This window comes from Cricetulus griseus, chromosome 3 (genome assembly GCF_003668045.3).
Source record: "Cricetulus griseus strain 17A/GY chromosome 3, alternate assembly CriGri-PICRH-1.0, whole genome shotgun sequence".
NCBI classification, from domain to species: Eukaryota; Metazoa; Chordata; class Mammalia; order Rodentia; family Cricetidae; genus Cricetulus; species Cricetulus griseus.
The window spans coordinates 196362840-196379365 of NC_048596.1; the positions used below are offsets into that span (position 1 = coordinate 196362840).

At 50.8% G+C, this 16526-nt stretch overlaps 1 protein-coding gene across 1 annotated transcript in view; it reads left to right on the forward strand.

Annotated features, from left to right (window-relative positions):
• Atp2c2 (ATPase secretory pathway Ca2+ transporting 2) overlaps positions 1–16526 on the forward strand; it is a 58477-nt gene that overhangs the window by 18539 nt on the left and 23412 nt on the right. The window contains exons 3-7 of the mRNA XM_027410751.2: positions 3161–3277; positions 6871–6960; positions 10522–10557; positions 10667–10728; positions 13556–13664. Of these exons, the coding sequence (XP_027266552.1) occupies positions 3161–3277; positions 6871–6960; positions 10522–10557; positions 10667–10728; positions 13556–13664 (414 nt within the window). The remainder of the gene's footprint in view (positions 1–3160; positions 3278–6870; positions 6961–10521; positions 10558–10666; positions 10729–13555; positions 13665–16526) is intronic.

Below are 16526 nucleotides of genomic sequence, written 5' to 3' on the forward strand. Positions count from 1 at the left end.
TCTAACTTCTGTCACATTCATGAGATGATCCATCGCATTGTGAGGTAGTTTGTGGATTAAGAGAAAGTACCACGAAGCTGTTAATGTAGAATGGCTCGGATTTCCACACAGAATCTCAGCAGTGCTGCTGTCCCTAGAGACAGTCCCTGTGGTCCCTGCTAGAGGCCAAGCATCTTCCACCCATGGTTCCTTTGGCAGGCAAAGCGATGAGAATTGGAGTGAGTGAGTGACCAGCATGCTTAGGAAGCCACATGACCCAGGCTTCTTCAGGTTTTTGTCTTCATGGCTCAAACTTTTCGCCGTGCCTGCCTCTCACTTTCCATTTTTTATAACATGGAGATGCCAATTATGGACATCAAACTCTCATGAGTGCCTGAGAGAATTAGAATTTGTGAGCATCACAGGAGAAAAGCCAGCCCTGGCCTAGGAGTTTGCCCTCTGGGGCCACAGGATGGAACCAGCATTATACCATTAGTTTATGTTACTCAGAACACCAGCAGAATTTATTATGTGTGTGTGTGTGTGTGTATGTGCATGCATGTGTGTACATGTACATATGTGTGTGGGTATGTGTGCGCTGGTATGTTGTATGCATGTTCATGTGCACATGTATGCATGTGTATGTGTATACAGACATGTGTGTGCATGCATATATTATTACATGGATATATGTGTATGTACGTGGATGTTGGGGTGTATGTGTGTACATATGTGTGCACATGCATGTGTTTACATGAGTATGCATGTGAGCTATGTGTGCCTAGGTGCGTTGTAGGCATGTGCATATACATATGTGTACATGTACATGTGTATGCATGCAGCATATATATGTCACGTGGGCATGTGCGTGTCTGCATGGGTATAGGGGTATATGTGTGCACATGTGTGAACATGGGTATGTACATACTCATAGCTCATCTTGCTTTTGGAAAAGGAAGTCCAGCAGGGAAAGGGCACATGGTACCATGACAGGTCTTAAGAATGACCTAAGAGTCCATCTCAGTCCTGCTTCTTGGTGAGAAGGGGAAGAAGGTCTTTTTCTCCAGCTAGAAAATGAGCTCAGCCGTCCTTTCCTACTGAAAACACCTGGCATCCACCCTAGCTTCCCTCTCACCCCGGAAGCCCTGTGAAGCATTCTCACTAAGTTCCAAATGAGCACAAAGCTCCCTGACATGATGACTGACACAAATTGGCTATGCCTAATGATTTTGTTAACACTGAAGGCCTGTGCTAGCATCTGTCATGGGGCATATGATACAGTTAATTCAGCCACTCCAATCTCCCAAAGAATGCCTGTTTTGTTTTTAAAATGTAATTTGATGGTAATAAGATATATAACATAAGTCATTCGGATTTGTTGTTTGGGTTTTGTTTTGGGCTGTTTGTTTGTTTTAAGACAAGATCTTGGTATGTAACCCAGGCTAGCTTTGAGCTTCACAACCCTGCCTCAGCTTCCCAAGTATGGCAGTCACAGGTATACCCACTATTCCTGGCTGTCTTAACCATTTATGTTTTGGTGTCTGAATCAGTGTCTCATGTAGCCCAGGCTGCCTCAAACTCACCCTGTAACTGAATCTCTCCTTGAACTTCTGGTCTTCCTGCCTCAGCCTCCAAAATATTTGGATTATAGGTGTGTGTCACCAGCCCAGGGTTTTGGGTTTTTTTTTTGTTTTGTTTTGTTTTTTGTTGTTGTTTTTAGCTTTTTAAGTGAATGCTTTGTTAAGAACGGTTGCCACTTTTTGCCAATGGCACCATTATTCATCTCTGGAATTCTGCCCATCTTGCAAACGTGGGCTCTGTCCTCACTGAACAGCAGCCTCCACCTCCCTCCTTCAGGCCTCACAGCTCTGCTTACACCCTGCCTGTACGAGCTGTATAGCCCTCTCTTAGGGATAGGTTTATCCCCCTTAGTTCTGCTCTCAAGGTCCACTCATTAACAAATGTAGCAACAAAATGATTTTTCTTTCTGAAGCTATGTAGCCCTGTCATGTGTCTACATGACATGGCTTATCCATTCACCTCAACAGATATGAACTGCTTCCTCCCATTGATAGTTGAGACCGATGCTGCACCCAGTGTGGAGCTGTAAGCGCCTCAATGTGTCCACTTTCAATGCCTTTGGCCTGTACAGCCAAAATGGAATGGCTGGGTCATGTGGTAATTTTGTTTAATGTTTTGAAATGCTGCTAAGTAGCAGCTACATCCAAGCTTCTCTCCCCATTCCGTGTGTGTGTGTGTGTGTGTGTGTGTGTGTGTGTGTGTGTGTGTGTGTGTGTATACAAGAGCACAGGCAAGCATGCAGAGGCTAGACATCTTATGCTTTGAGACGGGCTCTCTCCCTGACCTGAGGTTCACTGATTGTCCTCACCTGGCTGGCTGTTGAGCCCCAGGGACCTTTCTGTCTCTCCCCAGTGCTGAGATTGCAATCAACATAACCACACTGAGCTTTTATGAGTGGGTTCTAGGACTGACCTAGGTCCTCATGCTTACATGTCAAGCATTGACTGACTCATCTCCCTAGCTGCCAATGCTTTCCTTTTTCCTTTTCCTTTTTTCTTTCTTTATTTTGGTTTTTTTCAAAACAGGGTTTCTTGGGCCAGGCGTTGGTGGTGCACACCTTTAATCCCAGCACTCGGGAGGCAGAGGCAGGAGGATCTCTGTGAGTTCGAGGCCAGCCTGGTCTCCAGAGCGAGTGCCAGGATAGGCTCCAAAGCTACACAGAGAAACCCTGTCTCGAAAAACCAAACAAACAAACAAACAAAAAACAAAAGCAGGTTTTCTCTGTGTAGCCATGGCTGTCCTTTAACTTGCTCTGTAGACCAGGCTGGCCTCCAATTGCCTCCACATGCCTCCGCCTCCCAAGTGCTGGGCTTAAAGGTATCTCCCCCACTGCCCTATTTCTGCCTTTCTACTCTCCCATCTCCAGTTCCATTTACTGACACTGTGGCTCAAGGCCATTGTGGGTTGACCTATGGGCTTATTGGGAAAGAGTAAGGCTTTGTCCTCCCTCTCTGTCCCAGTATCTCTGAGCCAATACCTTCTCCGTAGATGAGCCTGTTTTCCTAGTCCTCATTGCTCTCACCCAGTACTTGTGATTTGTTTCTTTGGTCCTTGCTGGGCTTGGTGGTGTGCTCACCCTACTCCCAATATCTCTTTTTAGGTGGACCTGGAGAGTGGCCTGTCAGAGATGGCAGTGGCCCAGCGCAGGTTGGTCCATGGCTGGAATGAGTTTGTCACTGGTAACGTTGAGCCTGTGTGGAAGAAATACCTGGATCAGGTAGGGGCAGGACGCCCTTCTCTGTATTCGCTGGGGTACTAGCCAGGAAGGGCGGGCCAAGCAGTCATTCTTTAAATATTGATCCTGGGTGTCCTCGGACAGGTCCCACCTGGGGTGTGGGGTGAATGAGCTTTGCAATAAACAGTCCTGACATTTTGGATGCTCTGAGCCCCCAGCAGGAACCCTACATAGGTGACTAAAGATATAGGTAGCCATGACCTTGACTAGCAGTGATGGGCACTAGGGATGCTTGCCACAGGCCAGGTGCCATGTTGAATGGTAAGTAAATAAGTAGTGTCACTTTATTTGATCATCCGCCTAAAGCCATTTGCAAAGGGAGAGAGTGTGGTAGAGAAGCAGGAACTCTTTGCTTGGCAAAGTCTTTGCATGGCACATAGCTTTGCCAGAGGAAGCAGAGAGAGACATGGATGCCCTGGCAAACAAGCATTTCAGAAGGCCAAGGAAGAAACACCTGGGTAGAGTGTGCTTCAAGAGATTATAAAAGTGAAGTTACTGTCGGGCTGGGGAAACAGCTCAGTCAGTAGAGTGTTTTTGCTGAATGAGCACAAAGACCTGAGTTTTGCTTCTAGAATCTACTTTTTAAAAGCTGAGTTTGGCGGTGTGCAGTTGAAATCCCAGTACCAGAGAAGTGGGGACAGGTGGATCCAGCCATACTAGCCTGCTTGGTGAGTTCCAGACTAGTAAAAGACACTGTCTCAAAAAGTAAGGTGGACAAACCCAAGGAACAAACCAAGGTTGACCCCTTGCTACACACACACATACACACACACACACACACACACACACACACAAGTGTGCACATTTGCACACTTTCCTGTGGTTCTGAATTTCAAATTTACCCACTCATCTTGGGTACAGGAGTCCAAAGTCACCCAGAAGTAGGCTGTGATGCAGCCTGCACCTAAGCACCTGCCTATCTCAGCTGCTGAGCTTGGTGCTGGCCTGGTGCTGATGGGTGGTCTACAAGTCAAATGTCTAGCCACCATTAGGGAAAGGGGAATGGCCATGGCTGCCAGTTCTGGTCTAGAAGTTTGGCTGTGACTGGTCAGAGATCTCTGGCATCCAGGTAGATAGTTAATCTCCCTCCCTTTCTCACTCCAGTCCAGACCTCCTCTCTTCCTGTTTGTAGACTACCAGGCTGCCCTCTGATTGGTTCTATATTTAAAGGTTTCTTGATTGATTGGTTCAAGGACCAAGCATACAGTTCAGGTAGCATCCTCACCTCACCTTATGGCTTACTCCCTGATCATCACTCAGTTCTCAGTGCCCTGCATTGGCTGTTTAGCACCAAAACTGACTCATAAGCCCAGAAGGTTCCTGAAATTCCATTGCTCAGGCAGTGGAGGCTCCTGAACAATAAGGCCTAAGAATGGAGGCTTAGACCAGCTGAGGTCAGACAGCTCTGTCCCATTGGCTTTCTGCTAGGTGCCTGTCCTGTCTTCATTTCTTCTGGGGCCCTCCTCCAAGCTCTGCCCTGCCTAAGCTACTTGGAGACTGCTTGCACACTGGAGGCTCCCTGCAGCACTAGTCAGAACCCCTTGGCAGTGGGGGAGCCCTCTTATCTGCCTCCTCCTGTGACTGGTGGGCTGACTTTGCTTTGGGTGTCAGATCCCCTTAAATAGCTTGTGAAGGTCTGTGGAACCTGGTGGGGTCTGGAGAGGAAACATTGGTATCCTGTGGCATTGCTCTTGGGGAGAAGGCTGCAGCCTTCTGGATGAATCTATCTGTACTTTGAAGTGTAGTTCTTGGGCTTTGAGAGGAGTAGGCCCCTTTTCCTCCCCAGGAGACTCCACCCCACTCCATGTGTCTCAGATCCAAGTGCTAGAGCTTGCAAGCACCCCACTGTAGAATTCTCTCCAGAAGACCCACCCATTCCTTTCCCTTCCCATCCCCCTTCTCTGTAGCCCTGGCAAGGAGGATGAGAAACTTCCTGCTAGGTCAAGAGCCATCCCTGGAGCTGCATAGTCACCGTTTCTCCCTTCCACCATTACCAAGTATCACTGTATCAGCCTGGTTCCATGGCCAGTGGACACTTATTAAGCCCTGGGCACGAGACTCTCATTGCCAGGTGCAATTGGGCTTGGAGACTCAGACATGTAATCCCAGCACTCAGAGGCAGAGGATCACTGTGAGTTCTGGGTTAGCCTGTGCTACATATTGAGACACTGACCCAGAAAAATTAAAATAACCAGGCATGTTATGTGTGAATGCCTGTGACCCCAGCACTTGGAACATGAAAAGAACCAAGAGTTCAAGCCCATCCTCGACCATGTAATCAATTTGAAGTGCCCCTATCTCAAAAACCAAACTACAAGAGAAAGAGGGGAGGGAGTGAGGGAAGTGGAGAGGAGAAAAAGCAAGACAGCACGTCTGCACCCTGGGAAACAGAGGCTGTGAGAAGTCAGAGATGGCTCCAGGTTGTGTGTGAGTCAGTGGTGGAGACAGGCAGGAAAAAACAGATTTCTGAGTTCTTGTCCACCACACCATACCACTAGACCCTATGCTGGGGCATGAACAGACTGCTGCATCCAGGACAAGCAGGGTCTGTGGCATCAGGACAGTCACCTCCCAACTGTCAAGTAGGGGTGGGTTGGTAGAATCAAAGGCAAACCATAACCCAAAAGCAAAATGTCTTTGTGCCTCCCGATGTTGAAGAGTTGAGACTTGCTAGAGCCAACTCTGGGCTGCCACTGAGCCACCCCAACCCACTGGATCCTTCCACAGAGAATAAACACATGGCAGCTCTAGGGGTAAGGCTGGGGTTCATCCCTTCACATGTCACACCGACGCATACTAACCCTAACCCTAACCCTAACCCTAACCCTAACCCTAACCCTAACCCTAACCCTAACCCTAACCCTTCTCTCAAGCTGTGGGACCCATGCACTGAGCCATATTTCCTCTTTCACCTCGGCCATTGAGAAGCTCAGAGGTCAGGCATGCCTGTTGATCCCTCAGGACTCTCCCTGGTCTCCTTGGTCCTGCTCTTTGATCTTGTTTCTGTGTTTATACTTCTTTTTGATTCTCTGCAACATGAGCCATCATGATATTAGGGGTGACAGACAGCAGAAATAGGAAGTTCTTGAAGAAATTTCTGGGGCATCTGACCCTATCTGACACATGTACACATGTGGGGGCTAGAGGTCTACCTAAGAGGAACATCACTAGAATCGCCAGAGATTATCACAGGAGCAGCATGATTGTAGCACACAGGGTTGGGCATCTGTTGTGGCAAGAGAGGAGCGCTTGGTGATGGCAGCCAGGATGGGCATCCACTGGGTATTCCAAGGAAACTCTTGAGGGGATGAGGTGTGGCCAGGCAAGAAAAAGAACTCAGAGTCAGGGTCAGGCCTGGATGGCGCAGTGTCAGGAGCAGCCCAGAAGGCTGTCAACAGTGGACTTCCTACAGAAGGGGAATACCAGATTGAACAGTCCCTCTTCCCAAACCCTTAACCACTGTAGGGAGGATGGAAGCCCAGGCTCACATGAAGGTCTGAGCTGCCCATCAGCTGCAGGTAGGAGCCTGTGCTGGCCTTTGTGAAATCAGATCTGCCCTTTTGTTCATCTTCCAGTTCAGGAACCCCCTGATCCTGCTGCTGCTGGGCTCAGCCGTGGTGAGCGTCCTCACCAAGGAATATGAGGACGCAATCAGCATCGCCCTGGTGAGTGACTGGTGGCCGCAGCACCTGGGCAGGGATGCCCAGGGATGCCTGTGGCTCTACAGCCAGTTGTTTTTCAAAACTTACTATGGTTTGTGTACCTGTGTGCGCATGTGGGAGCCCATGTGTACACACATGCAGAGGCTAGAATCAACCTGAACTGTCATTTCTCAGGAGCCATTCATCTTGTTTTCGGACACAGGGTCTCTCACTGGCTCAGAGCTCACCATGTAGACTAGGCTGGCTGGCCAGTGAGCCCCGGGACCCACCTGTCTCTGCCTCCCCAGCACTATGCCTGGCTTTTTACTGGGGTTCTGGGATGCAAACTAAGGGCTTCAGACTCACAGGCAAGCATGATGCCAACTGAGCCCTCTCCCTAGCCCTGTGGCCAGTTAGTGTACAAGGAAAAGGGTGGGAGTTTGTTGTGAACAAAGAAAGGACATATTAAAAACAAGCAAATCCACCACTTGCCCCTTTGCCAGCACAGGGGGGTCTTTGTGGCATAGGCAGCCCCAATATGAAGCAGGCTGTTTGGGGCAGACTGCTTTACCATCGTTTCCCCTCCCTATGGAATCTGAGTGTATTATAAAATTCAGTCACGCCCTCCCTATTAGTTACTTTTCTCTCTGCTGCAATCAGAGAGAAAAGGCTTTGAGAGGGATCAGTTCATCAGGTGGTGAAGGCACGGCTGTGGGAGCAGGGCACGGCTGTGGGAGCAGGGCACGGCTGTGGGAGCAGGACATGGCTGTGAGAGCAGGGCACGGCTGTGAGAGCAGTGCATGGCTGTGAGAGCAGGGCACGGCTGTGGGAGCAGGGCACGGCTGTGAGAGCAGCATGGCTGTGAGAGCAGGGGCTGTGAGAGCAGGGCACGGCTGTGAGAGCAGGGCACGGCTGTGAGAGCAGGGCACGGCTGTGAGAGCAGGGCACTGTGGGAGCTGTGAGAGCAGGGCACGGCTGTGAGAGCAGGGCACGGCTGTGAGAGCAGGGCACGGCTGTGAGAGCAGGGCACGGCTGTGAGAGCAGGGCACGGCTGTGAGAGCAGGGCACGGCTGTGAGAGCAGGGCACTGTGCAGGGCACGGCTGTGAGAGCAGGCATGGCTGTGAGAGCAGGGCACGGCTGTGAGAGCAGGGCATGGCTGTGAGAGCAGGGCACGGCTGTGAGAGCAGGGCACGGCTGTGAGAGCAGGGCACGGCTGTGAGAGCAGGGCACGGCTGTGAGAGCAGGGCACGGCTGTGAGAGCAGGGCACGGCTGTGAGAGCAGGGCACGGCTGTGAGAGCAGGGCACGGCTGTGAGAGCAGGGCACGGCTGTGAGAGCAGGGCACGGCTGTGAGAGCAGGGCACGGCTGTGGGAGCAGGGCACGGCTGTGGGAGCAGGACACGGCTGTGAGAGCAGGACATGGCTGTGAGAGCAGGACATGGCTGTGAGAGCAGGACATGGCTGTGAGAGCAGGACATGGCTGTGAGAGCAGGGCACGGCTGTGAGAGCAGGGCATGGCTGTGGGAGCAGGGCACGGCTGTGAGAGCAGTGCATGGCTGTGCAGTGCATGCTGGCTGTGTGTGGGAGCAGTGCATGGCTGTGAGAGCAGCATGGCTGTGGTGGCTGCATGTGGCTGTGCAGTGCATGTGCTGTGTGTGTTGGCTGGCTGAGCAGCAGTGCATGGCTGTGGGAGCATGTGGGAGCAGTGCATGGCTGGGAGCAGTGCATGGCTGTGGCATGTGCATGGGCTGTGGAGCAGTGCATGGCTGTGGGAGCAGTGCATGGCTGTGGGAGCAGTGCATGGCTGTGGGAGCAGGGCATGGCTGTGGGAGCAGTGCATGGCTGTGGGAGCAGTGTATGTTTGTAGCTGCGGAGGAGCGAGGCAGCCTGCTCATATCTAGGCAGATCAAGAAGCAGGACCACAATGTAAACCTCCACTCTCCCCCAGCCACCCATTCCCTCAAGCTAAGCCCCCACCTGCCAAAGGTTTCACAGCTTCTCGGAACAGCACCACTCTCTGGGGACCAAGTATTTAAGCCCATGAGCCTATGACAGGTGTCTCACATCCAAGCCACAACACCCTTAACCCATCATTACCTAGAGGTGGCTTCACCTTGTTTGTTTGTTTGTTTTTGTTTGTCTGTTTGTTTTGTTTTGTTTTTTAATTTTACTTTATGTGCATTGGTGTGAAGTTGTCAGGTCTCCTGGAACTGGAGTTAGAGATAGTTATGAACTGCCATGTAGGTTCTGGGAATTGAACCAGGGGCCTCTGGAAGAGCAGCCAGTGCTCTTAACTGCTGAGCCATCTCTCCAGCGCCCCCGCCCCCCCCAGTTTGTCTGTTTTTTGAGACAGGCTTTCTCTGTGGCTTTGGAGGCTGTCCTGGAGCTAGCTCTTGTAGACCAGTCTGGTCTCGAACTCATAGAGATTCACCTGCCTCTGCCTCCCAAATGCTGAGATTAAAGGCGTGCGCCACCAACATCCAGCGACTTCACCTTTTAATTTTTTCTCATTTGAGTGAGATATACATTAAAACTGATCATTTTAGTCAGGCGTGATGGTGCAGGCCTTTAATATCAGCACTCTAGGCAGAGGCAGGTGGATCTCTGTGAGTTTGAGGCAAACTGGGTCTACACAGCAAGTTCCAGGACAGCCTGAGCTACAATAGAGACTGCTCAAAAGAAAAAATTGATGGTTTTAAAGTGAAAACTTCAGTAGGATTTTGCACATTTGTTTGATCACCTCTGTCTGGTTCAAAAGCACTTTCATTGCCCTAAAAGAAACCCCATGCCATTGACAGTCATTTGTATCCCCACCCCCATCCCAACGCCCCACCCCTGTGCAGCCCTGATGGCCTCCACTACTCACTTCTCTCTGGGTTTAATCACTTCTGTGTCTGACCCTGCAGATGATTTGGACAGCTCTCAGTTCACTTGTTTATATCCATGGTCCACCCCACACATGGAGTTCAGCATTTTCTGCTTCTCTCTGGACCCTGGGGGCAGAGCCGCACCTACAGGTGGAGGAGAGGCCCCGAGCTGAAGGGAGAAAATGGCAGGCTATAAGGGAACATGTCGGTGTCCCATGATGTCATGATGAAAGTGTCTGCAAAGAAATCCAGAGGGGCTCCCCAGTGTGGCAGATTTGGTGATTTTGGTGATATTGGACGGGGGACACTTGGCTACTTTCTGAGTTTCTGTACAGAGCGGCTGTTTTGCAAAGAGAACTGGCAATGTGTTCTGTTCTGTTGGTGCTGCACCTCATGCATGCAGGACAAGTGCCCTGCCCCTAAGCCATGTTCCTGGCATGCACTGGGGGATCCTAGTCAGGGACTCCAGCCCTGAGAGCCCCCCACCCCACACACACACACGTGTAGTCCTGTTTTTATAGGTTGAGATATGGCCTAACTGAGTTGTCCAGGCAGGCCTCCTGCCTCAGCCTCCTGAGCAGCTTGGATCACAGGCCTGCACCTCTGGGCTTGGAGTGCAGTGTACTTTCAGAGCCCCTGTGCTCCAGTAGTTGGCTCTGGCCTCACTCTCACTGGAAGTCATTCTCACATCCTCCCTTCCCGGCACCCTGTCTTCCAGGCTGTGCTCATCGTGGTGACTGTTGGCTTCATCCAGGTGTGTACATCCTGAGATCCCATCTGGGTGGGGTAACCGGGACACGATGGACACTTGTCTTGTCAGGGTTCCCACCTTTGAACAGCACATCTCATGTGCTTCCTGCCAGGAATACAGGTCGGAGAAATCCCTGGAAGAGCTGACCAAGCTGGTGCCTCCAGAATGCAACTGGTAAGTCGGGGCCTCTGTGAGCCTGTGTTCCACGGAAGGAACCGATGGATACACTGGTGAACTTGACCAATGCTTGGCTAGCGCTGTCTCCTTCATGGTGTGACACGGGGAGGGTTATCTCAGACTCACTGCAGGTGACAAGATCTGGTGGTGGCTCACTGTGTGATCATAGAAAGGAGGCTCCATCTCTGAGGCCTCTGCTCTGGCAGCAGGGTCTAACTTGGGGTGTGTGACTTAGGGCTGCAGGTGGAAGGGAACAGCCTGGAAAATAAAGCAGAAACCTAAGTTTTGCTTGAAGATGGGGGCCGGGGTGCCTGTGTTTTCAAAAAGAGGTTAAACCTGGGGCAGCAACAGGCCCAGCCGCAGAGCATGGTGTGGCCGTGGCAGGACTGTATGTGGAGAGATATCTTTGTTACTATTCTATTGCTGTGAAGAGACTCGGAGAGTTTTTGGGGTATGCAGTTTCAGAGGGCGGGCCCATAATCATGATGGCGGGGAGCATGGCGGCAGGCAGGCGTGGCGTGGCGCTGGAGCACTAGGTGGGAGCTTACATGCTGAGACAACAACCATGAGGCAGAAGAGGAGAGAGCCAAGTGGGATGGTATGGGCTTTTGGAATCCCCCACCCCTGAGTGACACACTTCCTCCAAGACCACACTTCCTAAGCCTTCCCAAGCAGATCTGTAAACTGGGACCAAGCATTCAAACATATGAAACTATGGGGGCCATTCTCCTTCAAATTACCACAAGGGTGCTCTCTGATTGGCTCAGCAGCTCCGGGCAGGTGACAACCTCTTGCCAGCCCACAGGTTCTTCCTTTGACATTTACTGTCCCCAGTTCCCATTGATGTTGTTTAAAACAGGAAATAACAAAAGCATCCATTTGTCCTTTATAGCATGGCAAACTAATGCAACATGCAGCAATAGAAACTTCTAGAAGTGTCCTCTCGCCCACCCTGTGCAGTGTGGGGTCACTAACCACCAGTGCCTAACCAGAACTCCAAATGTGGCTGATGAGGAGATGGAGTCCTCATTGTCTGTCATTTTATTTGAGTTTATTAAAATGAGTGTGTAGGCCAGATGGGACACTTGGACAGAACGGGGCCAACTTCAAAAACAAATTTTGACATTTACTTATTTGTGTGAGTGTAGCATGCCATGATATGTGCAAGGTCAAAAGACAACTTCGGGGAATCAGTTCTCTCCTGCCATGTGATTTCTAGGGGTCAAACACCAGTGTCAGGTTTGGCCCCGCTGGGCTGTCTCATGGCTCTGGGGCCAGCGTTTAAGGGCGTCGTGTAGACTTCACAGTCCACCTCTGCCTGTGAAGAGGTGCAAGAAAGATCTGCCCTTCCCCCACCCACCAACCCAGCTGAGGGCCCTGAATGTTGCAGAGTCCCCTCAGTCCCTGTGCTGCTCAAAATAAGGACTAGAGCCCCCTCAGGGCTGAGGACACAAGAGATGCATAGTAATGAGGTCATCCCCATGGGAGGAGGGAGGAGTGGGGAATGAGCTGAGAGACAGGATAACCGAAAAGCAGCTGCTGTTCCCCCGGTGACCCATAGCACACACATCAAATCAGCAACAGCCACAGGGGTGTTGCAGTGATGGGGGAGGGATAAGGACAGCTCCACACAGCCCATCAAACAGCCTTGATGTGACACTGGAGGAAGGGGGACATTGAAGGAACAGTCAAGCAGCAGGGGTGTGCCTGGTGCTCTTGGCTACAAAGAATGGAAAACTTAATTACACAGGACACGAGGAAATGACATTGTGTCACAGAAAGGGATCAGAGGGGGTGGGGTTGATTGACATGGTGCCATAGGCTTGCCCTTGCCTCCTTACTTTGCCATTTTTGGATTGTTGGCATTGCACTCTGACTGGCTTCCCTTGTGGTGTCAATATGGCTGCCACAGTTCCAGACATCACAGACACAAAACTGTAGAAGTTCCACCGAAGAGGCTGTATCTCTTCAGAAGAAAAGAAACCTTTCTTGCAAGTTCCAGCCAGCATCTCATGTCTCATAAGCTGGAGCTCTGTAAAGTATTTGTGTCTAAGTCTGTCACAGGCAAGGATGGATCTCTCTGATGATTATACCACATGTTTGTAGCTAAATAAGCACGTGGCTGGGGAGAAGGATGGAGGCCTAAGCAAAACCGTGTCCCCTTCCAGGATAAAGGGGATGCCTACCCTAACTGTCAAGGTCTATAAAGACCCTAAAACCACAAAAGTAGGTGTTTTTAAGATCTGAATGGAACCAGGAATAGCAGCAGGTCAGGTGGCAGATTGTGGGGTTGCCTCCAAGGCCATGAGAAGCCACCGGAGTGTTTGGGGGAATGAAGGAAGTTGTCCTAGTTCTCCCTGGCTGCCAGAGAACTAGGAGAGAGGGGGCATTGCAGTAGGAACCTGGTGCCCAGACAGCCACTGATTATCCCAGGGCAGGTGGCTATGCACTGAGGAGGGCCAGGCTTCCCAGGAATTTAAGCTGCCCTCCCCGCCCCCAGGATGTCCTTCCTTCCTGGCTTCCAAGCCAGGGTGGTATGTCCTCTCAGCATCAGTGTGTTTTCCCAGGTGCCATTCAGAGGCCATAAAGCAGGTGGCCTCCAGCAGCAGAGGCTTCCGGAGGCGGTAGCCTCATTTCTCAGGTGAGACCCAGGGCTTCTCAGTAGCCATATGCCTTCCCAAGTATTTTGAGATACAAGAGTTTAAAAACTAGAACTATAAAGTCTCAAGAGTTTGCCTGCAATAGAAGCCCCAAGTTGATCTCTAAATTCGCTTGTCAAAGGGAATGAAACAGGGTTCACCATTCCACCTCCTCTCCCACACAGCCTGAGAGATGGCAAGCTCCATCACATGCTCGCACGAGACTTGGTTCCAGGAGACATCGTGTCCCTGTCTATCGGAGACCGGATCCCAGCTGACATCCGACTCACTGAGGTGAGCTACATGTAACAGCTGGGCCCTGATGAGCAGGCAGGTGGAGTGATGGCACAAGACCCCCACCCACCCAAAGTTACCCAAGTGGTTTACCTTCTAAGAACAGAGGTGCCCCTGGCTGTGTGACTTCCATTTCTATACTTTGTTACCCACGGTCAACTGTGATCCAAAAATATTAGTAATTTTCTTCACTCTCGGGAGAGAGAAAGAAAAAACACAGAGAGAACATTTATTATAATCTTTTCTTATAGTTGGGTATCCTCTGGGGAGCTGGGAACATGGCCCCATGGCTGAGGGGGACAGCCAGCACAGGCCTAACACATCTTGGTCATGTGAAACTTTATAAATATGTGCTTGATTTCATGTGTGTACATGTGAGAGTGGAGGCTGGAGACCACCGTGGGTGTCATTTCTCAAGTACTGTCTACCTTGGTTTTTGAGACAGAAAGCAGCCTTGACTAGCTGAGCAGTTAGCCCCGGAACCTGTCTCTGTCTCCCTAGCTCTGGGTTTACCACCACAGCCTGATGCCAGTCACCACTTCCTCCTCCTCCTCCTCCTCCTCCTCCTCCTCCTCCTCCTCCTCCTCTCCCTTTTCATCTTCTCTTTTTTCTTCTCCCTGCATGGGTCTGGGACTCAAATCAGTACTTTACCAACTAAACTATCTCCCAGTCCTGGTTATGTGGTTTATAGAGCAGATCACAATGGCAAAATCATCCAGGGCAGGACTAGGGGAGGCTATGGGCCGCTTCATCGCAAGGAGAGAAACTGAGGCAGAGAACCAGTAAGTGCAGCCGAGGCCTAGTTTGGTGACTCTGATGGGACTGACTCCTCCCACACCTGACGGGTTCAGAGTTACCATCTAGCAGAACCATACCCGGGGCTCTACAAGATGATTCTGCATTCTGGAGAAAGGACTGGGTGACAGAGTTACCTGAGTGACAAATTCTTCCAAGAACAGGCAAGTACTGTTTGGACTCTTAGTTAGCAGGTGACTGAGGGGTTTATCCACGGAGTCCTTAGGATGCTGTGCAGATGGTCAGGAACCCTGTTCTTGGGAGGCAGAGCCGTAGATCTGCTGCCCATAGCCTGGCTTTGAACTCAACACCTGAGATTCTAACAGTGTAACCCGAAGCTCTTTGCTTACCCTTGCTGTGCCTCAGTTTCCTTATATGTAACACTGGAGGTGATAACAGCCTGGGACGGGTAGAAGGATTAAATAACTTCATGGATACAGAACTGTGGAAACACTGACTAGGTCATAAGAAACTCTGTGTGTGTTTGAGGAGCAAGGGAACCTTGCATTTTATAGGTCCTGGTCCTGTGTCTCATTAAATAACTGGCATTTGTCCAGGCTGCACAGAGTTACTGTGCAAACAGGCAATCCACCACCTGTAATGGCCCAGATACTCACAGGTGATTTACATTTCTGTAGCCCTGAGTAGACCACAGGCCTCTAGATCAGTGTAAGTACCTTCCCTGACTGCTACTGGCTCTTGAAGCCTCCTGTTCATTTCAGAAACACCCTGTGCATATTGACAGTGCAAGAGTGACACCATCATGCCCCACACATCTCCCTGTTGGCATTTTGCAATTCCCTGGGACAATCAATAGCTTTGTTTATTATCATCAGAAAACCTTTATCGCTGATTAAGCTCTAAGACTCAGGAGTGGCCAACCCTGACCACCGAGTTCCGGGAACAGGAGGCTCACAAGCCTGAGGACAGGACCCACAATAGCCTGTGCATGCATGGTTGCATGGGGTCACAGAGCCTTACCTTCTATTCCCCTGAGTGGGAACAAAGGGGAAAGTTCTTGGCTGTTCTTTCCCCAGCGGAGTCCACAGTGAAGACAATTGAATGGAGTTGTCAGAAATAAAAGGAAATCCTAGCACTGGGGACCAGCGTGCAGGGGAGTGGAGAGAACAGGAACACACATGTGGCCCAGAAAGTGGGGGAGCCTCCATGGGCCCCGGCCTCCAGCATAGCCACCTTGGTCATGCTGGGGCTATGTGGATCATATCCCCAGTTCTATCTTGGATCCACTCCTGTCTCCCCACCCCCAATCCCTGCTTCGTATCCCTGGAGATTGTGCCCTCCTCCTCACAACTATCTGCTCCTCCTTATTTGGATGCTCTGTCCAGGGCTCAACCAGTGTTTATCTATGATCACACACTGAAAACTGCATTCTAGACCACCAGAGCCATGTGCACAGTGGTGGCCCACCAGACTTGGCCACCTAGTAATGTTACAGCCAACTTGGCTTTGTCAGTACACTCAGTGATGTAGGCTCAAATTAAAGTTGCACGAAGACACATTTGTCAGACTGTTTTCCCAGAGTTAGCACATGTGGCTGTGTTTGTATGTAAGGAGCCTGTTGACACTGTGAGAGTCCCTCTTGTCACCACCTGGTGGCCTATAGGGCTATACCGCCTCCTGAGGTGGTACTCAGGGTGGCTTTGTACCTAGGTTGTGAGGCTCCTATCTGCTGTCCTTACCTCCTCCTTCTATGGATGTCTTTCTATGACCCTTCTGCCAATCAGGGACCAGCAGCTGTTGTAACAAGCCTGAGTCCAAGTACAGGCAGACCATGCTTCCTCCCAGCTCTAGAGACCAGTAGCTTCCCAGTGATGGGAGGTGTCAGTCCATGGCTCCTTCCAACCCTTATCCCCTCTCTGGTCATTTGTTCTCCCCAAGGATCTTTGGGTGCCATTGCCCCCACTCTCTGGAGTCAGTATAATCTCCCCATTTCAGAATGCCTGTCATACCTGCCAAGCTCCTCTGTTAAACTGGGTGATGCATCTGTGTGTTCTGAAGATGGGGATACAGGTGTCTTGGGAGGGTCCACACTCAAGGACCTTCTCT